At 40.7% G+C, this 15,050-nt stretch overlaps 1 protein-coding gene across 1 annotated transcript in view; it reads left to right on the plus strand.

The window, feature by feature from the left end:
• Positions 1-630: 630 nt before the first annotated feature.
• LOC129252400 (proteoglycan 4) overlaps positions 631-15,050 on the plus strand; it is a 156,712-nt gene continuing 142,292 nt past the window's right edge. Inside the window, exon 1 of the mRNA XM_054890928.1 lies at positions 631-642. Within this exon, the coding sequence (XP_054746903.1) occupies positions 631-642 (12 nt within the window). The remainder of the gene's footprint in view (positions 643-15,050) is intronic.

The following is a 15,050-nucleotide window of genomic DNA, read 5'->3' on the forward strand; positions in this document are numbered from 1 at the left end:
CATAGGAATTGTCTGTATGTCGGCAATTGCATTTTTTACTACTTTATTCTTAAATAGCGAGTGTTGAGAGCTTTTCTGTATACAAAATTACAAAACTACCAAATTTATGAGAAGTCAATTCATATAAAGTAGGCTTGGAATTACGTAAAAAAAAATGTCGTATAAATTTTGGTTTAACGCCAAATTAGTTTGGAGTCCGTTTTTCACGTAATTTACAGCTCCTTTAAATGCTGCACAGTATTTCAAGAAAAACAAAACAATCAAAAAACTTGTTCGGAAATAAAGATCTTTCGCAAAATCTGTTAAAACACTAAATTAATAGTGGGCGAATTAAAAGTGCATGCAAAAATACAAGAAAAGAGATTTGGGGTAAACGAAAAATGTAAAAATACACCCTAGAACTACGTCAACTTATTAACTGATTCTTTCAATTCCAATGAGTATGCACGACTACCTTTACCAAAGCTTCTGATGAAGTGAACAAATTTAAAAACTAATGGAGCGGATATATTTACAAAGGCCTCCAAGCTTAGAATTTTTTGTTAACCAGAATTTCGTTTTGATAGCTGTTACAGTTAATTGAAATTAATTCAGCTTCCCATGGTAATTGCAAAAATATAATTAGAAATCATGACGGGAACGGTAAGTCTGGTGAAATCGCCATTTCGCAAGATTCGACAGCGCCCCACGGCCGAAGTAGCCAATGGGTTGGTGCGTGATTAGTATTGTAGGTAGAGCTCTGGCCCGAAATCACAGACATGAAACATCGAATGATAGAAAAAGTTTTTTCTTATACCGGTCTGAACTCGGCAAGCAATGACAAACCTTCAAGTGTATTCCTTCATCCATTTGCCATTCGGGGGGTGGCATAAAAGTGTATGTACCTGAATTTATGGAAAAATTGAGAAGCTCGGCCAAACACCCAACCAAGGATGCGTGTGGTTCTAAGATTTTTCCGCAATTTTCGCTTAATTAGAAAAGGATCCTATCAGAGAATATTATACACTTTTTCAATGATGCCTTGTTGCACTTCTTTGATATCTTCACTGTAACATTATAGAGACATATAAGTCTCAAATTGATGTGCTTGTCATCAACACATGATGCTGCATGCCTCAATAGTAAGTCACCTTTTCGAATGAACTTTTTACGCAAAAACTTGATTTTATAAGGTATAAAGCTATATAATCTAGCAAAGTTGGTCAGGTTCATTTTTCTTGTAGAAGTTTTGTGAAGACTGAATTTTTCTACTGTGTGATTTTCTTTTTCGAATGTCCAGGTATTGATGTCCAAACTTTGTGATTCTGTTGTTCGTATCCTTAAATAAAGTATAGACAAATATAAGCGACATATTTAAATATTTTGTCTTCAAATCAGTCAGAAGCAATACTCCCCACCACTCTTAGGAACGAAAACAAACTAGAAAGTTATGGGTTCCTTAGGGTAAATTTTGTGAAGACTGAATTATTCTTTGACCAAATTCTCCCTTTCCGCTCAACAAGGTGTTGAAGTCAGGGCTCAGAGATTGCGTTCTCCATGCTATCAAATTAGACAAAATGCACGAGGTGTTTAAATACCAGGTATATACCTATGAAATGAGACTTTCAGCTATTAGTCCATAGATGTCGCTAGGAGCATTTTTAAACCTTCCCAAATGTCTTGTTTTTTGTCTGTCATCCGTCAACAATATTCAGTTCATTGTTTGTTACGTTTCGTACAACAATGCATTTTTGTCGCTCTTAAAAATGTCGAATTTCGTGCCTTCAAACTACAATATGATTTGCGGACATCGAAAAACCACTTATGAAATGCTGCTCTCCTGGTTCAAAAGGAAATCTTTTTTGCATCGAATCGTTACGGGGGATGAAAAATTGGTGTATTTCTCCAATCCCAAGCGTAAACGATCGTATGGTCCGCCCGGCCATAAGCCAAACACAACGGCCAAACCAAATGGCTTCTGCGGCAAGGCAATCCTGGGTGTTTTCTGGGATTAGCGTGTTATGATTTGGTACGAGCTATTAAAACCAGGTGAAACAGTTGATGGTGCACGCTACCAACGACAATTGGCCGATTTGAACATCGCTATACATCGAAAAAGCCCAGAATATGCGATGCAGCTTACTTACTAGACTTGGCGCCTTCCGATTATAATTTTTTTGCATCGATGGGCCACGCAGTTTCCGAGCAGCCAAAAAATGGTTCGATGATTGGTTTGCGGCCAAAGACGGCCAATTTTTTTGGCGCAGCATCGACAAATTGCCTGAGAGATGGGAAAAATGTGTCGCTAGCGATGGCTGGTATTTTCCCTAGAAGTAGATCATAGCCAGATAATTCTCCAATAAATAAGTAACAGCACTTAGTGACACTGTCTTAATACCACAACTAATCTAACCCTGAATTAATTAATGGACTCTTCTGTAAACGTTGCCATGCCCATTGCACCAATCGTGTTGAAGTGATATAAAAGTATTCCCAAGAGAATATCAACGAGAAATAAAGCTGAACTTTTACGTTTGTACAGCCAAGTCGCATGAATGTTGCCAATAAATGTCCCATTGCAACTCACAGCTGAGTAGCAGTCAAAAATATTATTATTAAATTCTTCCAGGTATGAAGCCCACTTTTATTAAGAAAAAACGAAAAATATAAGCCCCACTGTCAGCGCCGCTTAATTAGTGTCCGAGCGACAAAAATGCATATATACAGGTGTAGGAAATGAAGAAATGTGCACGCGCAGTCTGCGTGATTTTAAATAATCACTGCTTCTACCAATAAGAATAAAACTGGTAACAAAGTCAGTTGTAGGAAAAAGGGAAATGCGAAACAGGAATAGAGCTAATTTAGTCCCATCACCAGCATCCACCTTTCCCAAAAGCACAGGCGCATATCAGTTATCGCATATGACGAATTGGGTGTATTTAATATGCGCTTAGTCACAAGCTGCTGTTGCTCTAACCAATTCTCTTCTCCGGCAACTGACATTAATAGGTCGACCTTCAATCACAAAAAATCACTTGCACAGAAAGTTTTAATTGAAAGCAAGCAAAGCGAGAAAAGTTTCTTGGCTAATAACTGAAAATATTTTTAAAGAGGATGTTGGTGTTGCATAAGAAGTGTACGTCAGGAATGTCAATCCGAAATATGTGTGTTTTTCAGGTACCGGAAATTTCGGGATTGACTGATATTAGTTTAAATCTAAATTGAAAGAAGTGAAAACTTGTTTTTAACAGAACTTTATTACAGTAAAAGCTTTTCAATTTCCTAGAAATTTGTTTTCACTTAATCTTACAATTTGGCGTAAAAGGATTTGAAATGAAAACTGCGTTAGTCGAATTTAGTAAGCTTTTTTATTTTACAAACTTTTGCAAATGAAGCTAAAAAAGCATTTACCACCATATAAGCTATGAGTTTAGCCATAAATATTTACACAATTACAGCCTATGCTGTTCTATGGCTTACATTTATTCGAATATGAAATTTTCTCTTTTTGCATTGCTAAAAATGAAAAAGTGCAATATTGGCCTTTTAAGAAAGTGCTTTGATGGATAAAAATGCATGCTAATAGGACTATGTTTAAGTTCGTGCGGTTTTTTTTTCGAAATTTGAAACTTTATTGACGTAAAATGGTTACAAATTTAATATTCAAAGTATTGTCCATCGCTTACTACTACTTTTTCCCATCTTTCTGGCAATTCACGGATTCCCTTTGTGAAAAATTCGGTCGGTTTTGCCGCAATCCACGAATCGATCCATTTTTTGACTTCATCGTAATTACGGAAGTGCTGGTCAGCCAGGCCATGTTGCATCGATCGGAAGAGATAGTAATCGGATGGCGCAAGGTCTGGACTATACGGCGGGTGGGGTAGGACATCCCATTTGAGCGTTTCTAAGTATGTTTTGACCACTTGTGCAACATGTGGCCGAGCATTGTCATGTTGCAAAATAACTTTGTCGTGTCTATCGGCGTATTGCGGTCGTTTTTCTCGCAGTGCTCGGCTCAAACGCATCAATTGTCGTCGGTAGACATCCCCCGTAATCGTTTCATTCGGTTTCAGTAGCTCATAATACACAACACCCAGCTGGTCCCACCAGATACACAGCATAACCTTCAGGCCATGAATATTCTGCGCCGACGTCGATGTTGAAGCATGGCCAGGGTATCCATACGTTGCCCGACGTTTTGGATTGTCGTAATGGACCCACTTTTCATCGCCAGTCACAATTCGATGCAAAAAACCCTTTCTTTTGTGCCGTTGAAGCAGTTGTTCGCATGCCATAAAACGGCGTTCAACGTCTCTTGGCTTCAATTCATACGGCACCCAATGGCCTACCTTTCGGATCATTCCCATGGCTTTTAAACGTTTGGAAATGGTTGATTGATCAACTCCCAAAGTTTTTGCAACCTCTTCTTGCGTTTGAGCCGGATCTTGATCGAGCAATTCCTCCAATTCGGTATCCATGAACTTTGGCGGCGCACCCTCGCGTTCTTCGTCTTCCAAGCCAAAATCACCACTTTTAAAGCGTGCAAACCACTTCTGGCACGTTCGCTCAGCTAGAGCATGCTCACCATAAACTTCCACCAAGATACGATGACTTTCGGCTGCTTTTTTCTTCATATTAAAAAATTCCCCGCAAAAACACATTATTTGGCACGAAATTCGACATTTTCAAGTGTGGTAAAAATATTTTTGTTTACGCTTCAAATAAAAAACTTATACTGACGTTTGTGCCTTACGACAGTAGCTCTCCAATGAATGTTTGGAAATGTGGATCGATGGAATAATAATCAAGTTACGCCATCTGTTGTAAAACCGCACGAACTTAAACATAGTCCTATTATTTATATATGAAAAAATTGAGTTCCGGGATCAATCCCGATATTTCGGGATTACTTTAAAAATTATCCAAATTTTCGGGGTTACAATGTTTTTGGAATTATTTGAAAAATATCCCGAAACTTCGGGATTACTTTAAAATATCCCGAAATCTCGGGATCAACTTTTTCCGTTAATGTTGGCATCCCTAGTGCATGGATATATTATAGAAGAAGCCGAAGAAGTGTATGGTAAAACAAAATATCCATACTCAGTTGCAGAGATTATATAAATTATTACTCACTTCAGCATTTGCTTGGCTTGGCTTCGCTTTGGCAGCCTTCAAATGCTGCGGTATCCTTAACCTGCGCTAAGAACTTGCTGTGACGTGCTCGTTTTGCAACCACCATAACAAAAGTCGGCAAGGACGTGATCAAATTTTCTGTGCTGGTTAAAAGAGCATTGAAAAGAAGGGGGAAAATTAAAGGGGAAAATATAAAAATTAAAAACTGAGGAAGAAAAACTCAACTTGTGCACTCATGTGACAGCGCATGCAACATAAGCTAATGTGCCACATATAACTACGTACATACGAGTACGAGCCTACACACTTGACGCTTGACTTGCAGCGACTGGTATACCTCGTTTAAATTTTGAATTACAAAGAAGCAAAAAACAGCTGAGCGCTCAACTCGAAATCGCTGAAAACTCATTTCTGCTATAACAGTAAATTCATCAGCTTTTAATCACTGCCTGCTTGCAAATAGTATGCAATGCAAACTTTCACTCAACGCTATAACTTTTTAATGTGTGCGCTTTGTTGTTGTTGTTTTTAAAGCAACCGTGCAAGTGGTGTAGTTTACCTCTCTACAAAAGAAGGTATAGCAAAAATAACTAATACTCAGTATCTCCTATATTGTACTATACACAACTACACGCACACATTTATTTGACACAAAGTTGCATAAACTTTTAGCAACAACTACTAACGTATTTAGTTGCTCCTTTCTTCTCTGCCATGGCAATTTACGTCGTGTAAGCCGCTATGAGCTGAACAGTTAGAGGAAGGTGGAGGTTGGCAAGTTGTAAAGATTTTTTCTTATAGAATGATAGGGGCACTATGGTATGCAGTTTGTGTATGGTTAGGTGTGCGTGTTTGTTCCAAGGACATATTTTTGCGGCGCACATAAAACAGCAACTATTTGCCACAAATATTTGCATGACATGGCTTAAATATTGAAATAAGGTGTAGTGTGGTAAAAAAGGAACAAAAATTCACTTCGCAAGCGAGGAAAAACAAACAAAGAAGTATAAACAACAGCCAAATGAACCCAACAAGCTCTGAAAAACTGGAAATAAAATTATTTATTTTGCGAGCGTTAACAGAAAGATGTTTTTAGACGGCCTGTACTTTTTTAGTCATCCATAAATTAACACTAAAAAAGGGGTGAGAAAAAATTGTTGGGCGGATAAATTTTCACAAAACAATGATTGTAGAGTTTCCACTTTTCAAAAATGTCCTCTCTTTTAACAGGTCACATAAGCTTGGTTCGGAATTTCGTACTCAGGTACCTTCAAGTATGCTTTAGTCGTTTAGTATTGGCCCGAGTGCTGCAATCCACTTACTAGAGCGTAGGAGCTGATATTTTTTGGTTGGAGAGGTAGGATTCAAAATACCTTCGCATTTACAGCCACCATCGTCTACTGCGTGCAGTGGTACGCCCGCTAAAACAATCCCTATTCTTCTAGGGAGACGCCCCTCCCGGGACTACCTTCTGCATTACTTCGGTAGCGCCCAGAACGGCGTCCATAAACCGGACCAGTTCTATTCACTAACGTCTGGGCCCACCTTATTTGTAGCCAGCTTCATAGGCTCGTCTTCTTATGCCTCTTTCTGTGAGGCTTCACTTTGTTGTACTGCATCGATCTTTTTTCTCCATAACACGCCTTCAACGTATCTGTTTACCACATTCCTGTTATCCTCGCATTCAAGCAGTTTGCTGAATTGGCCCCCTCGATTTCGCCAATCTGCTTCCTTAGAGTATCTCTTTACACGAGCCATCTGTCGCAACTAAAGAACGCGTGTTCGGCGTCATCGCTCTGTGCTTCGCAGTATATGCACCTGAGGTTGCTTACCTTACTCATGCGGTATTTCCGAAAGTATCCGTGGTCCGGCAGAAGCTGAGTCAAGAAATAATTCACTTTCCCGATGATCCTTTGAACATATTTGCCTACTGTTGGAATCAGTTTCGCTGTCCATCTGCCACTCGGTACAGTAGCCCATCGGCTTTGTCAACGCTGCATGGTTGAATTCTCCGTTCCACACTGCTAGTCTAGGCGTGTTTTTTCTTGGAATCCCACGCATCCATTCATTCCTGGAACAGTAGGTCGACAGATATCTTGTATGCTAGCGGCTACAGGTCTAGCTCAGCGATCATCTTTTAGCTCATAACAGAGTTCAGTCTCAACTATCACTTATGGATAGATTCTGAGACACTAGCACTTTCTGCTGACTTTAGAGGTGCGTAGTTGCCACTGCAGACTTTATATGGTGCCTAAATAATCCATACCACAGCATTGCAGAAACTTTCGATTGAACAACCGTAGGCAAAATACTCAGTGCATCAGAGAATCTAAAGTGTTCAAAAAGCTTGTTTTCGGCCTTGGAAACTTTCGTCACGAGTTTTTGTGCCAAGTCTTCTAAAAAAATAGTTTTCTATCTCTCCTCATTTTATTTTCGAAGGCAGCCTGTCGCTTTATTTCAGGCAGATATAACATTTGCAGCAAGTAGCCTTAGATATTGCTCTGATTTCTGCCCAATATATCTTACAAAATCTATTTCTCGTATTTTGCTTCTTGCTTGGCGCGGTAAACACTTAACCGAGTTTGAACGAGTTTAAAAATCGTGCCAGTCGTTTCTTTTTCATGCTCACCGGCGTGCGCCAGTTGGGCAAGCCCTTCTCATTACTCAAAAAGCACGAGTAGTGTTCTCTCTAAAATGTACGTACGCTCTGGACGTCAGCCATCGTATTGCTGCAGAACCCTCTGTAAGCCAACGAACTTTCTGGTACAATTTTCGTGCATTATTTTTAGCAGCCAGCATCTCAATCTATTTGCAGGTTTAATGTACCTATTTCGTCTCCTGTTTCTTTTTATGGTTAATATGTCTCTCTTCCTTTCTCAACTCTCGGTAGAGATCCCATGCGGCTCGTGTTGCACTCGATCGCAGCGTGGCTCTATAGGCCTCCAATCGTTTTTTGTTTTTTTCGAACTGGCCGAAAACCGATTTCTTCTTCGATGGCGATACACATAGATTGAGAACTGTGACCTCATTGTTCATGCATACCGGCTTGTTGCATAGTATCTTTTGAGGGCATGAGGGAGAGTCGTGTAGCCGTCTGCTGTGATTGCAGCTTTTCGATGACGAACATTCTTTGTATAGTTGATGTACATTTTTTGCTACACTGAGGCATGTGTGGATTTTAGCTATAACAAAATAGTGATCCGAGTCTATACTGGGTCCTCGGATCTGACGCACATCTAAAACACTAGAAGCGTGCCTTCTAACATATCTACAAGTGTCGCAACACGATCGATCCGAATTCGCATTTTTCGATCAGGAGACAACCACGTAGCTTGAGGAATTCCATTGCACTGTAATCTGGTGCTACAAATTATGACGTTTCGGGCCCCGGTGAAGTCGATCAGCCTCAGCTCGTTTGCGGATATTTCGTTGTGTAGGGTGAATTTTCCGTCTCTGAGACCAAAAATCCTTTCCTTTCCCACTATCAATGCCATGGTGACAAGCACGATTTTTATGTTATGGTGCGGGCAGTGCTCGTAGAAATGGGTTTGGTCGCATCGTCCTCTTCTTCCATTGGAGGATGTAAGCAAGCTATTGAAGAAACTCGCTTTGAGACGCTCGCCCATTGTATGTGCCCTAATAACTATGCACAGAATGCTTCAATTTGCACCGGGTTTTTTGTATTTTGGAGCTAATTGAAGGTTTTTTGTGACAAGAATTGCATTAATTTACAAAAAAGTTGTGTTTATAAACTAAAATGTTTTAAAAATCATAAAATCAGTTTTTGAATTGTAACTGATCTAAAATGACCTAAGCGAAGTTTGAATTGGAGCCTTTCCTTCAATTTCTTGGCGTGTGTGGCTTGATGTTGTGCTCTACAAATGGTTTTATGCCGCTTCCGAGCAGAGAGCAAAAATTCAATTGGAGGTTTGCCATTCTTGCTGAGGGCCACCTTTAGAAAAACAAAATCGTTTTTCCACTACTGACTTCATTCGCCTACGTTTAGCGCCGAAACCAAATATTTGCGCAAATAATTTCCTATCCCCAAAAGCCTGACTCTAGCAAAAAGAGTCCTGCTAATACAACCTTTCCATTTTAGTCTCTATCGATATTTAAAAAAAAAAATATACATATATATATATATATATGTATATATATGTAAATATACATATATATATATGTATATTTAATATAGTATAGCTATAAATTATAAAAAGTAGCAATAAATCTCTATAAACCGAATGCTCGATATGTTTTTAAAGGGAAGGAAACACCCAACACCGTCAGCAAAAAAAAACAAAACACAAAAAAAAAAATTGTCAAAAATCCACGCAATTTTTGAGCTACTTGAGACTTGCACTTTATTAGAATAAAATTCAGTGGACTATAAAATTGAGTACTAGAAATATTTCTTAAAATTCTGATTAAAAAATTTAGGATTTTGATGCGAATTTGTTGAATTGTTATTAAGTTTTCAGAAGTTTGAAACTTTGACTTTTGTGGATTTATTAAAAATAAATAAAATGCAAATAAATTGTGAAAATATTTGATATATTTATGGCATGCAGTTTATATTAAGAAAATTACTCCATTAATAAATATCCAAAACGCCAAGGTCTCCAAAAATATGATATAGTTAAAATAATTTAAAGCTGCGATTGAGAAAATTCATAAATCGACAGCGTAATGAAAATTTTTGCTCGCCTCTTACAATCAATCACAAAAGGCGCTTGCTTCATCTTAAACTGGTAGCCATAATTAAAAAAAAATAACAACAATAAAATTTATAAAGCTCTAAATTTGTATGAAGCCAGAATAGTTTTTTTTTCCTCATATTATTCCCATATTGCAGTCATTGCCTTTGTCAGGATTTTTTCCAATTGTTAGGCAAATCTGTTTGACGTTCGCAAAACACGCCATTCTGTATTTACCTACATTTTTCCGGCATCCACGCTAAATGATAATGGAGCACGAGGACTTACGCGACAAACAATACAACACTAGGGTAGATTCTTTGTTTTTGTTGTTTTTTTTATTCACTAACCAAAGCAATACACTAATACCTTCAATCTCATTGTGCTTAAGAAAGCACTTTAGTTTGTGTTGCTTAAGAAAGCTGCAGCTCTACTGCTTTGTGTTGTAATCCATAAGCGCGAAGATGGTTGCAGTTAAAATGACATAGAAATTCTCGTTCATTGCTTATGCAATGTGATAAATATTGGGAATCTATAGAGTGGTGGCAGGTTAAATCTCCATTATACATATAATTACATGCGACCTAAATAGTAGAGCAACCATTAAATAGAGGATGGTTGAGAAACAGGTGTATTTTATATGGGAGAAATATAGGAAATAAAAATTGATTCTCTGATTATGATTCGAGAAAAAAAAATCGAAAATATTCCCATTACTTATATAATACGATTTCATTTCACTGACTTGCCTGCCTTCATAGTAGCGGGCAAGCTGTTAAACACAATTAGCCAATACCTTTTTGTCTCTAGCTTAATAATAGTTCGAATCATAGTCATCTTGTTGGTATGGATCCTTAGGTCACTAGTAAATTATCGGCTAAATATCGATCATCTGAAATTCCTCACAAAATCTTTCCACCGAAAAGACCGGGTTAGCGCTGTACTTTTGAACTTAGACCCCAAAAGATTGATTGATTAGCTGTATGATGTGTCTTACAATCGTGGTAAAATCAAAAATCGTTTATGTTCATATGATCAATTTCAGTCCCCAAGTATTTGTCAATTATGCTTCATTTCAGGTGAAGCTCCTTCTCAATAAATATATTTTATTCCCTGAAGGCATGCGAAATATATTTCGTTTATTCAAAATGTGTAATTTCAATTACTTATCTGCAAAAATGGAGACCACAACCAATCTTGAGATAGGTAAAAGTGGCAGTCGGTCTTTAAATCAACTCACTTACACCGTCGTTTACCTATTGTGATACCACAGTAGCAGTTTATCTACCAGTTTACTCCTCAATAAATCGTTGGCGCGTAATCATCATGCAAAATCCAAGAATTGTTTGCCCACATTTCCGGCCGTTTGCGACTTACAGCATCTCTCAAGCGCTTCAAAACGGATAAATAATATTCTCTGGCCCGAAGGTACTGATGATGCACTACGTCTTGGTAATCGAAGAAAACAGTCAACATCACATATCCGGTACTTTTTGATCATGACCCTAAGGTCATCAGTATCATTCAACAACCCAAAGTGACAGAGAAGATGTCTGAAAGACTACTCCTCCTGCTCATTATTGCACTGGTTGAAATGAGGTACGTTTGAGCATGTCGATCTAGGAGACTGTGGCCTGTGATCAAAGGAACTAACATAGAGACGCTTTTCCTTGACTGACTAAGTAACGTCTTATTTTGCCCGAATTCGTATTCGCTGAACTGACAATGCTATTTGTACCATGTAGTTTGAAGCCCTCTTATTAATTTGTCTGCCTAAGTACTAATTAACCTTTTAAAATATGTTTCATCCAAACAATAGTCAACAGGATTAGTTGGACCCATACTGAGTGATATGATCGGTTGTCCAACATTGCAATCGCGCCATTGACTAGTTACATCAATCTGTGCAACAAAGTTACAACCAAGTCTAGGAAGGTAAAAAGAAAATAGTATTCAGAGCATCAGAAGGTGTGGTTGTAAGAGCGCCGCTGATACATATAAGAGCCAAACGTAGTAATTTCTCAAGCGAATTTCTAATGGTAGTCTTGTCGAGCGTTACCCGCCAAATTATAGTTCCATAAAAGAAGATATAGAGAGATAGATAGAGAGGATGGTTCCATGTGTAGAAGTCCACGCAAGTGGGGAAAGTTACTGATCGCCATTCACTTGGGAATGGCCAGAACGATTCTTCTGCATATGGTTCAAGCAGCTCACAACGGCCGGGATTAGCCCACGTATCCTCTGGGTAGCTTCCGAACACCCGTTCGGGAGTGAGCTAAAGTGAGAAGCCGAAACTTTCCAGGATAGCTGGTTGTGCGTTGGGTTTGGGACCCGCCACTTAAAAATCCCCCCCAATGAAAACTTTAAAAAAGCCTCGGATGAGACCTCCCTATACTGATGACGACCCCTGCAAACGAACTAAGGACTATGATTTGAGGGCATGCACCTGGAATGTCCGGTCCCTTAATGGGGAAGGTGCCTCTGCCCGGCTGGTTGATGTCCTCGTGAGAGTAAAGGCTGACATCACTGCCATCCAAGAGATGCGATGGACGGGGCAAGGAAAGAAAACCATAGGACCTTGCGACGTCTACTACAGCTGCCATGTAAAGGAGCGCAAATTCGGTGTCGGATCTGTTGTGGGGGAGAGACTTCGTCGCCAAGTACTGTCGTTCACTCCGGTGGACGAGCGTCTCGCAACAATCCGCATCAAAGCACGTTTTTTTAACATATCGCTAATTTGCGCCCACGCCCCGATGGAAGAGAAGGACGATGCGACTAAAGATTCTTTCTATGAGCGCCTGGAACGTTCCTATGAGCGCTGCCCCCGCCACGACATAAAAATCGTGCTTGGCGACTTCAACGCCAGGGTGGGCAAGGAGGGAATTTTTGGTCCCACAGTCGGAAAATTCAGCCTGCACAACGAAACATCCGGTAACGGACAGAGGCTGATCGACTTCGCCGGGGCCCGAAACATGGTAGTCTGCAGCACCAGATTCCAGCATAAGAAGATTCACCAAGCCACCTGGCTGTCTCCTGATCGAAAAACACGAAACCAGATCGATCATGTTGTGATAGATGGAAGACACGCTTCTAGTGTATTAGATGTACGTACGATCCGAGGACCCAACATTGACTCGGATCACTACCTTGTTGCAGCCAAACTGCGCACACGCCTCTGTGCAGCAAAAAACGTGCATCTACCTACGCAAAGAATGTTCGACATCGAAAAGCTGCAATCACAACAGACAGCCAGAAGATTCGCCACTCGACTCTCACTCCTGCTCTCGGAGAGCACTGCCCAACAAACCGGCATCCACGAACAATGGAGCAACATTTCTCGTTCTCTACGTACCGCCGCCGAAAAAGAAATCGGATTCCGGCGAGCCCGAAAAAACAATTGGTACGACGAGGAATGTCATGCTGCCGCAGAAAGAAAGGATGCCGCCTATAGAGCCACGCTGCGATCGGGCGCAACGCGAGCCATGTGGGATCGCTACAGAGAGCTGAAAAAGGAAGAGAGACGTATTATCCGAAAGAAGAAACGAGAGGCCGAAATACGTGAGTGCGAAGAGCTTGAGATGCTGGCCAACAGGAACAACGCCCAAAAATTCTACCAGAAAGTTCGGCGGCTTACAGAAGGTTACAAGACCGGGGCGTTTTCCTGTAAGAACAAAGACGGCGATCTGGTGACTGACGTACAGAGCAATCTTAAATTATGGAGGGAACACTTCTCGAACCTATTGAACAGTGACAGCTGCGCATGTCACCGAGAAAGTGAAGATCCCGATACCCCAATCCTTGACGACGGAATTGTCGTTCCGCTATCCGATCATGACGAGGTGAGAATAGCGATAATGCGGCTAAAAAACAACAAAGCCGCGGGCGCCGACGGACTACCGGGTGAGCTATTCAAACATGGCGGCGAGGAGCTGGTAAGGTGCATGCATCAGCTTCTATGCAAAATATGGTCGGATGAAAGCATGCCTGCCGATTGGAATTTAAGTGTGCTCTGCCCAATCCATAAGAAGGGCGATCCTGCAATTTGTGCCAATTACCGCGGGATTAGTCTTCTAAATATCGCCTATAAGGTTCTAGCGAGCGTATTGTGTGAAAGGCTGAAGCCCACCGTCAACCAACTGATTGGACCTTATCAGTGTGGCTTCAGACCTGGAAAGTCTACCATCGACCAAATATTCTCAATACGCCAAATCTTGGAAAAGACCCATGAAAGGAGAATCGACACACACCACCTTTTCGTCGATTTCAAAGCTGCATTCGACAGTACGGAAAGGAGTTACCTGTATGCCGCGATGTCTGAATTTGGTATCCCCGCAAAACTAATACGGCTATGTAAGATGACGTTGCTCAACACCAGTAGCGCCGTCAGAATTGGGAAGGACCTCTCCGAGCCGTTTGATACCAAACGAGGTTTCAGACAGGGTGACTCGCTGTCGTGTGACTTCTTTAACCTGATGTTGGAGAGCATCGTACGAGCCGCAGAACTTAATCGCTCAGGCACAATTTTTTATAAGAGCGTACAATTGTTGGCGTATGCCGATGATATTGACATCATCGGCCTTAACAACCGCGCTGTTAGTTCTGCCTTCTCCAAACTGGATAAAGAGGCAAAGCGAATGGGTTTGGGGGTGAACGAGGACAAAACGAAGTACCTCCTGTCTTCAAACAAACAGTCGGCGCACTCGCGTATCGGCACCCACGTCACTGTAGACAGTTATAATTTCGAGGTTGTAAAAGACTTCGTTTATTTAGGAACCAGCATTAACACCGAAAACAATGTCAGCCTTGAAATCCAACGTAGAATCTCTCTTGCCAACAAGTGCTACTTTGGACTAAGTAGGCAACTGAGCAGTAAAGTACTCTCTCGACGAACAAAACTAACACTCTACAAGACTCTCATCATGCCCATCCTGACGTATGGCGCAGAAGCTTGGACGATGACAACATCCGATGAAGCGACGCTTGGAGTGTTCGAGAGAAAGATTCTGCGTAAGATTTTTGGACCTTTGCACGTTGGCAACGGCGAATATCGCAGACGATGGAACGATGAGCTGTATGAGATTTACGACGACATAGACATAGCGCAGCGAATAAAGATCCAGCGGCTACGTTGGCTGGGTCATGTCGTCCGAACGGATACAAACGCTCCGGCTTTGAAAGTATTCGATGCGGTACCAGCTGGTGGTAGCAGAGGAAGAGGGCGGCCTCCACTGCGTTGGA

The sequence above is a fragment of the Anastrepha obliqua genome, chromosome 1 (genome assembly GCF_027943255.1).
Source record: "Anastrepha obliqua isolate idAnaObli1 chromosome 1, idAnaObli1_1.0, whole genome shotgun sequence".
Lineage (NCBI taxonomy): Eukaryota > Metazoa > Arthropoda > Insecta > Diptera > Tephritidae > Anastrepha > Anastrepha obliqua.